Raw genomic sequence first — 9,737 nt, forward strand, 5'->3', positions numbered from 1 at the left:
CCTCTGCTTGGTCAAACGAAAGACCAGCAGCTAATCTACTAAGGCAAGTAAAGGCCTGCATCTGCTCGTCAAACGAAAGCAGCTAAATTTACGAAGATTTTACCAAGGCAAGTAAGTGCCTGCCTCTGCTCGGTCAAACGAAAGACCAGCAGCTAATCTACTAAGGCAAGTAAAGGCTTGCCTCTGCTCGGTCAAACGAAAGACCAGCAGCTAATCTACTAAGGCAAGTAAAGGCCTGCCTCTGCTCGGTCAAACGAAAGACCAGCAGCTAATCTACTAAGGCAAGTAAAGGCCTGCATCTGCTCGGTCAAACGAAAGACCAGCAGCTAATCTACTAAGGCAAGTAAAGGCTTGCCTCTGCTCGGTCAAACGAAAGACCAGCAGCTAATCTACTAAGGCAAGTGCCTCCTTCTGCTCGGTCCACGAAAGACCAGCAGCTAAATTTACGAAGATTTTACCAAGGCAAGTAAGTGCCTGCCTCTGCTCGGTCAAACGAAAGACCAGCAGCTAATCTACTAAGGCAAATAAAGGCTTGCCTCTGCTCGGTCAAACAAAAGACCAGCAGCTAATCTACTAAGGCAAGTAAAGGCGTGCCTCTGCTCGGTCAAACGAAAGACCAGCAGCTAATCTACTAAGGCAAGTAAAGGCGTGCCTCTGCTCGGTCAAACGAAAGACCAGCAGCTAATCTACTAAGGCAAGTAAAGGCCTGCCTCTGCTCGGTCAAACGAAAGACCAGCAGCTAATCTACTAAGGCAAGTAAAGGCCTGCCTCTGCTCGGTCAAACGAAAGACCAGCAGCTAATCTACTAAGGCAAGTAAAGGCCTGCCTCTGCTCGGTCAAACGAAAGACCAGCAGCTAATCTACTAAGGCAAGTGCCTCCTTCTGCTCGGTCCACGAAAGACCAGCAGCTAAATTTACGAAGATTTTACCCAGGCAAGTAAGTGCCTGCTTCTGCTCGGTCAACGAAGACCAGCAGCTAATTTCTCGAAAGTGTCACTAAGGCAAGTGCCTCCTTCTGCTCGGTCCACGGAGGACCAGCAGCTAAATTTATGAAGATTTTACTAAGGCAAGTAAGTACCTGCTTCTGCTCGGTCAACGAAAACCAGCAGCTAATTTCTCGAAAGTTTCGTTAAGGCAAGTAAGTGCCTACTTCTGCTCGGTCAGCGAAGACCAGCAGCTAATTTCTCGAAAGTTTCGCTAAGGCAAGTAAGTGCCTGCTTCTGCTCGGTCAGCGAAGACCAGCAGCTAATTTCTCGAAAGTTTCGCTAAGGCAAGTGCCTGCTTCTGCTAGGTCAACGAAGACCAGCAGCTAAATTCTCGAAAGTTTCGCTAAGGCAAGAAAATGCCTGTTTCTGCTCGGTGAGCAAAGGATCAGCAGCTAATCTACTAAGGCAAGTAAGTGCCTGCTTCTGCTCGGTCAACGAAGACCAGCAGCTAATTTCTCGAAAGTTTCGCTAAGGCAAGTGCCTGCTTCTGCTCGGCCAACGAAGACCAGCAGCTAAATTCTCGAAAGTTTCGCTAAGGCAAGAAAATGCTTGTTTCTGCTCGGTCAGCAAAGGATCAGCAGCTAATCTACTAAGGCAAGAAAATGCCTGCCTCTGCTCGGTCAGCGAAAGACCAGCAGCTAATTTAACGTAAATTTTACTAAGGCAAATGAGTGTCTGCTTCTGCTCGGTCAACGAAAGACCAGCAGCTAATTTCTCGAAAAATTTTACTAAATGCAAGTAAAAACCAGACAAGAGATCCAATAGAAAGTATCCAGAAATCTTATAAATGTTCAATTGGTTACAAAACAAATGCAAATCTAGAGTCTATACAAAAATAGGCTCAAAGCTTAGCAGAGTCAACGGCTTCAGCAGCTGAAGGATCAGCAAGCTCGGGAAGTGAGGGATCAGCAACATCAGGAGGTGGGAGATCAGCAATACCGGGAGGAGGAGGCATGGACCCTTGACCCACTTCGAAAGTGCGTCCCCCAGCATCCCCCTCTTCCACCCCATCCAAAGGAGCCTCCACCTGCTCCTGCTCACCCTGCTCCTTGTCTACTTGGTCGACCTCCGCCATATACCGCTGCACTCCGGCCTCCAGCTTGCTCATGTCCAGCTCGGGATAATCTGTCTTAAGCACAGACATGATGCACTTGTAGGAGAAGGCAACCCCAGAATCATACTCGGCATCCAGCCGATCGTCCACATCAGCGGATTTGCCTTTCTCCTCGGCCAGCTGCTCACCCAAGGATTTGATTCCCTCCTCAAGGGCGATCCTCAAAGTATCCCTTTCAGTTTGAGTAGCCTGAAGATCAGATCTCAGGTCACCCAACTCGCCCTCGAGTTTGGAGGAAGTGGATTCAGCAATCGCAACCTTCTCCTCTAGCTCCGCATTCTGCCGGTTCAACTCAGCCAGTTTCTCCTTGGTGCGATCAGCAGAGTCAGCTCTCTTCTTCAATTCCTGATTGTCAGCTTGGAGCTTCCTCTCATGGCGCGCGAACCCAATCTTGTAGCACGAAACCATGGTGGCCAGCCTGAAAGACACTCTCTGAACAGAAGCAGCTAGCTCGGAGAGGTTCATACTCTCGATGTCCTTCACCATCTTGGGCCCCACCGATTTCTTGAAATCCTTCTGATACGGACTCAAGTAGTCCGCTTGATCCCGAGAAGGTAGCGGAGAAGCTCGATCCCCAGACTGATAGCTGACCTCAGGACTCTTGTCAGAAGTCTTCTCCCCGCCACTCTTACGGGGTGGGGGAGGGGGCAGGGCAGGGACAGGAGCCTTGGAAGGGCCGACGCTGGTTTTCTTCGGAGGAGGAGGAGGGTTACTGGAGCTGCTTGGAGCCCGACCACGCTTCCTGCTCATTGCGTTAAGGATCTTGTTATCAATTCCAGCGACTATGTCCACTAAGCCCGAGCCGACCAAGCTTGTTGATGACAGGAGGTCTTGACAAGTAGACGCATTCACCAGAGCAGTTTCCACCTGAAGCAAAGGTCGGTCTTCGAGCCCCTTAATCAAACCCCACGATTCTGAAAAAACAAACAAGGTTAAAGAGTCCAATAAGTAACAAGTCAAGAAAGAGCATAGGCAAAAAATAATGAGCGACCTGGGGTGACAAAATTCGTTGGAAGGTAAATATCACCACCCAGCGAGTGAGCTGCTGGACACCAATTCCCCCCAGCAAAGAAGAATTTCTTCTTCCAATTTTTGCACGAGGAGGGGAAGCCGGTGATTGGTTTCCTCTTCGCAGAGCTCGACATGAAATAATACCAGCCTGCATCCCTCGGGCTACTCCTCAGCTGGTATAGATGTTTCACTTCAACAAGGGAGGGCTCCTCTGATCCACATCTCTGCCACAACACATACATAGCCGAGAGAACCCTCCACCCGTTGGGATGTAGCTGACCTGGGGCCAGGTGCATGCCACCCAGTATCTTAGCAAAGTAGCGTTGAAGGGGCAGCCGAGCTCCTAGTTTGAAGCTCTCCAGGTGCATTGTCACATACCCCCGTGGAGGCCGACTAGGAACGTCACCTTTCCCAGGAATTACCAGGAGAACCTCCGCAGGAATGTTGTAAAGATTCCTCAGCTTGAACAGATCAGTTTGGGTGGTAGCACAAGCTGTGAAGTCAATAGGGTAAGAATCCGCCTCTACCCTATGACCGAGGTGCCTTCTCTGAGGGGGCCTGCTCGGTCCAGAACTACTCCCCTCACCATCACCAGCTCCCTCAGGGACCCCAGCCCCACCGTAGCTGTGGTTCTCACCAGAGCCCGACGCAGGTCCGCCTCTATTACCTACAAGCTCTAACTCGGGGGAGGGAGAAACAGCTAAGGGTCGAGGGTACTCAAGGGTATCCCTACCATGAAAGGGACCTACACTACTGGAGGGACCTAAGAAATCGGTGGGTATTGGCACGTTGAGGCCTGAACTCTCCGATCCTTCATCACTCTCATCAGCAATCAACTTTCTTCTCCGGTTTGACATATCGGAATCCCAAAAGAAAACAAGGAAAACTCAAATATACGGATACAAAAGGGGGCAACACGGAACCCAATCAACAACAACCAGAGAAGGGATTAAAAGCAATACCTGAAATGAACTGGCTCTGATAGCGCTGCCGTGACAGAGAAAAAACCAGCAAGAAGAAACTCCGGGCGCAAGAAGTGTGAGTAAAGTTCAAAAAAGGAGGGAGGTTAACGGCGGAGAGACGATTAACAAAGCGATGACAATGTAAGTCTAGGGATTTGAAACGAAAAAGGGGGAAGCGGAAGCATTTAAGTGATGGGTACGCCAGCTCACTTACCGTACATCGAGGACAGATAAACCCGTCGTTTCAAATTTCAAATACGAAGAGTCTGGAGAGGCCACATCACTAACCGTCACAAGAGGCCAGGATAGATGTAAGCCCAGATATGCAATGGGCATATTCATTTAGGCCCAAGCTCAACTCGGAATCTCCCCAGAAGAAAAGTGATACCTCAGATCTGTCCCAGGAGACAGTAGACTAGAGGAGAAGCCCCCGGATGGATAAGATATGACTATCAGTTTCTACTCCTGACTCATTTCACTCGCAAGACCAGAAACTGGGGGACTGGTGTTAAGTAAATAAAAGCACCAGGTCGGCCATGCTACTATTTCCACCCCGGCATGGATCTCCTCAGCCAGATGGTACGAGTAGGACACGGAGATAAGCATGAACCGACCAGAGGCGAGCCCCAACCAAGGGAATGTACCGACCAGAGGTATACACCGAGCCGATGCCCGTCCCCCCAGAAAGCGGGAACACGATCCCACAGAATCATGGTAGTTGCGCTTTCTCCAGAACCGTTGCGGGAGACGCGCGATCCCACGTTTGCCCATAATGCAGCAGTTAAAGTCCCATGAGGGGTTGCCACTACCCGAAAAAGGGGGGATGAAGGGCAAACGGGAACGTGCGGACAACGGCTATAAAAGGAGAGGAAATCGATGAAGAAAGGGACAAAAAAACGGAGAGAGGGAAAACGCTGCCAAATTGCATCCAGACCATTTTCTTACAAATTTCAGATAAACTTCTTGAACCCAAATTACATTGTTTTCCCGTAAACACCTTGAGCTAACTTAGGCATCGGAGGGTTTACGCCGGCAAAACCACCGGCGTCTCTGATCCGTTTTTAGTGAGCGCATGTCTAGTGAGAGAAAGGAGGGTGATTCCAATCCTAGTGGTTCGAGCAAACAGTCGATAACATAAGCGTTGGTGAAAGAATCTGGTCGGTCCAAGGGCGAGCAGATTTCAGCATCAACACAGATCATGTCAAAAAATACTTATTTTGTAGCGAAATTAACATGTACTTATCAAATAACTATTTAGATAAATATATAAAATAGTAATGGTTGAAGTAACTAGATATCTAATTCGTAGATTCAAGATATCGATTAAAAATATTTGCATATTCCTGACAATAACTAATATATAAAATCCTGATTCAGAATGTTTCCACTTCTTAGTTAGATTACCAAAAGGTATTGTAACAGATAAAACCAAACCAACCCAGATGGCCAGATCCTGACATCAAATTGATTTGATCTCTGCAAAATTGAATGGGACCTGCAGCAGCTGCTACCACGTGAAGGACCACCAAATTCTGTAACATTAGTTATATCCTAATAATCAGCAACTATTGAAAGATGCGGATAAAAAAAAACACTATATTAATATAAATGTCAAAAATGAAAAAAAAATGTACAAATATCTACCTTGTTTATATTTCATTTATCACGAGAGACAAAAATCAACTCCTCAAGAGTCAAGACCAACATTCAATTTAATGCATAAACTTGTGCCTGTGGCCTGCATAAAATGGTTTAACAATTACTACTTTTATGTCTCCTCATTGGATTACAAATATACACCAACAATGCAAAACCAAGCAAGAAAGAGGGGGAAAAAAAGATTACCACCAATTTTTTGTCAGTTGGTAATTAAGAATTCCTCGTGGCCCTCCTCTGACGTAGTTACCACCCAGGTAGATGTTGGGAATGCGCGATATCTTACGAAAATCCACTCCTCTCCCCACTTTGTATCGTCCCTTGGAAATTCAAACAGTTAAATATCACCAGTCTATGTAGTGCTTTTAATTTCTGGCAATTACTAATTTTCAAGAAAGAAGGGTGTGGCATGATTATGACTTCGCACTTTATTGTACTCCCGTAATCCCACTATGTTAGTGATATCGAAAGCAGAGCACAGAAGCAGAGTATGATTGACTGCAGCTGATTAGCTCATGAAAGCTGACTTGGCAAGTTAGTTATACAGCTCACCTCACACAGTTGAAATGTAACGGACTGTGAATTGTTGAGTCTGTTTTAGCTTGCTATATAAACGTGTATTTTGTACTCAGATGTTAAGTTTTTGAGAGATATCAATAAAATTACAGATTCATTTCATTTCCCTTTTTCATTTTCTTAAGCTTTCTAGTTAGCCAAACAACTCTTTTCTACAGTTTTATCATGGTATCAGAGCCACGTATGACGAATATAAATCAAAACAATCTTTCTTTTAGCTTTGTTATACTAGTCAAGCTGGATCAAAATAATTTCATTCTTTGGCGCACACAAGTTCTTACAACTGTGAAAGGAAATGGCTTGGAAGGTTTCATCAATGGCGATAACAAATGTCCAGAATAGTTTCTTATTTCTGAGAGTGATATTGAGAGTGAAGTATCAACTGGAAGCTCAAGATCTATAAATTCTGAGTTTGTAGCATGGATGAAAACTGATCAACTACTGCTAAGTTGGATGATGTCATCGATCCAGCAAAATTTGCTCTCTACAGTGATCGATTGTACAACATCTAAGCAACTCTGGGAGACTCTTACTGGTATGTTTATCTCCCAATCTCAGGCTCGAATCCAAACACTGAGAATGCAAATCCAAACCATTAAGAAAGGTTCAATGCATATGGCTGACTATTTTGCTAAAGTCAAACGAATAGCAGATACTTTAGCTTTAGCTAGTAAACCAATAGAGTTAAGTGATTTGATTATGCATGTCTTGACTGGTCTTGACTCATCTGACTATGAATCCTTAGTGACTGCTGTCTTGGCTAGAGGTGATAAGATAACACTGGATGAATTATATTCTTTGTTGTTGAATCATGAAATTAGAATTGAACAGAAGAGATGGAAAATTACTAGTGATGTAATGCATAATATGACAGCTAATGTTGCTCAAAGAAACACATATTCTGGTAAAAATAATGATGGTTTTCAAAAGAATTTTGGAGGAAATTTTGGAAATGGAAACAGTTCAGGGTTTGGTGGTTTTAATGGTGGTGCTTCTGGTAATAGTTTTGGACAATTCAACAATGGAAACAACTTCTCTGATGTTGTATGTCAAATATGCTACATACCTGGACATGAAGCTTATAAGTGTAGAAACAGATACAACTCATCATTTGTTCCTCAGAAAAACTATGGTAGATGCAACTTTAATAGTGGTTTTAGACCTCCTAGACAATTTTGAAGAGGAAGATTTTTTAATGGTGGTGGTAAAGGCCCTGGACAATTTAACAACAATTATAATTCACCAAGAGGTTTTGGTTTTCAATGTGGTTTTGGTTTTCAGGGTAACATAGTGCATGCAGAAAATTCTTTTAGCACTCCATCTGAATTTTACTCTTTTACTCCTGGTTCATCAACATATGCTCCAACTGAAACCCCTGACAATAGTGGTCAATACATTGCTTCTACTTCATCATCTCTGCCTCCATCAAATCCAAATGTGTCCCCTAAGCTTGTTGAAGATCCCTTATGGTATTTTGACAGTGGAGTAACAAACCACATCACCAATGATTTAGGTAAGCTTCTTCATTCACAAGTTTATACTGGTGAGGAAAAATTATTTGTTGGCATTGGAAATGCATTGGTTATTAATCATATAGGATCAACAATGCTTACAACTTCAACTTCAAAACCGTTATTGCTTAATCATGTCCTTTATGTACCAAACATAACCAAAAACTTGCTTAGTATTTCAAAACTTTTGGCTGAATTTCTTGATAATTTTGTTATTGTTGAATTTCTTGATAATTCATGCTTTGTCAAGGCCAGGGACACATGAATAACTTTACTTGAAGGTGTTGCTAAGGGTGGCTTGTATAAAGTCAAAAACACCTTTTCTCAGTCATCTCAGTCAGCTCATTTCAACTCAGACAGTTTCAATAAACCTGAATCTCTTTTTGCTTCTTGTGTTGTGTCTCATGTCAATAAACCAGAAGTTGTTAAAGCCTCCAAACCAAGTTTTCAATCTGTTTTTTCTGCAGTTGCACTGCAATCAGTCAGTATGGATGTTTTTCATAGGAGACTGGGGCATCCAACACCTTATGTTCTCAAAACAATATTCAAAGATTGTAATGATTCTGCTATTTTTAATAAGATTGAAAAATTGTCTTTCTGTAATGCTTGTCAATATGGCAAAAATCACATGCTTCACTTCAATTCAGTAGAAACCAAAACAACATTACCTATACAGCTGATCTATGCTGATCTTTGGGGCCCTTCTCACATATTTTCTATTCAGGGATACAAATATTATATTTCTATCCTTGATGATTTTAGTAGGTTTACATGGATATTTCCCTTATCTGCAAAATCAGATGCCATTGAAGTTTTCTCAAACTTTAAACTCTTTATAAAAAACCATTTGCAGCACAAAATTAAAACTGTTCAAACTGACTGGGGAGGGGAATTCAGAACTTTTACTTTTTTACTCACAGCTTCTGGCATACATTTTAGACACCCCTGCCCACATATACATCATCAGAATGAGAGAATTGAAAGGAAACACAGACACATTGTTGACATTGGCTTAACCCTACTAGCTCAAGCTCACTTGCCTCTTAAATTTTGGTGGAATGCTTTTCATACAGCTGTCTACTTAATCAATAGACTTCCTACTCCAGTTTTAAAAAACATTTCACCTTTTCAAAAATTGTTTAATCAAACACCAGACTATTCATTTCTTAAAAACTTTGGTTGTGCTTGTTATCCAGCCTTAAGACCATACAATAAACACAAGTTGGATTTCAAAACTTGCAAATGTATATTCATTGGTTATAGCTCTTATCATAAGGGTTATCTGTGTCTTCATTCTTCAGGAAGAGTTTATACATCTAATCATGTTGTTTTTTATGAAACTTCCTTCCCTTATGTCTCTGGTTTAGATTTTTCATCTCCAGATAAATGTCAGTCTCCAGTTTCTTTATCAGAGTCATTTTTCTCTTCTTCTTCTTCTGTTCCTTCCTTTGTTCATCTGTAGGTTCCTTTAGTAACGTCATCAACAAGTATTCCTGATGTTTCACAAACACACATGAACCAAAATTCTTCTCCTTCCTTTCCTACTGAATCATTCAGTCCTTCCACACATCATTCACCAGCTCATACACTACTTTTACCTCAATCCACTGGTCATCAAATGATAACCAGGTCAAAAGCTGGCATCTTCAAACCAAAAACTTATTTGTTAGCTTTATTAGCTTAGCCTTCTGAACCTCTTTCAATATCTCAAGCACTTGCTGATCCTATGTGGTTCAAAGCTATGCAAGAAGAATTTCAGGCTTTTCAAAACAATAAGACATAGGAATTGGTATTGCCTGATACACCTGTTAAAATAGTTGGAAATAAGTGGGTTTTCAGAATCAAATACAATCTAATGGATCTATTTCAAGATACAAAGCTCGACTGGTTGCTAATGTGTTTCATCAAACACAAGGAGTTG

General features: G+C 42.9%; 1 protein-coding gene across 1 annotated transcript; it reads right to left on the reverse strand.

The window, feature by feature from the left end:
* Positions 1-1,827: 1,827 nt before the first annotated feature.
* Positions 1,828-3,968, reverse strand: LOC112098170. Its single transcript, XM_024183810.1, has 4 exons — positions 3,513-3,968; positions 3,092-3,335; positions 2,692-3,014; positions 1,828-2,577 (listed from the first exon to the last, which is right to left on the reverse strand). The coding sequence occupies exons 1-4, from the start codon at positions 3,966-3,968 to the stop codon at positions 1,828-1,830; spliced, it is 1,773 nt and encodes a 590-aa protein (XP_024039578.1).
* Between the last annotated feature and the right edge of the window lie 5,769 nt (positions 3,969-9,737).

Source organism: Citrus clementina, unplaced genomic scaffold (genome assembly GCF_000493195.1).
Source record: "Citrus clementina cultivar Clemenules unplaced genomic scaffold, Citrus_clementina_v1.0 scaffold_5, whole genome shotgun sequence".
Lineage (NCBI taxonomy): Eukaryota > Viridiplantae > Streptophyta > Magnoliopsida > Sapindales > Rutaceae > Citrus > Citrus x clementina.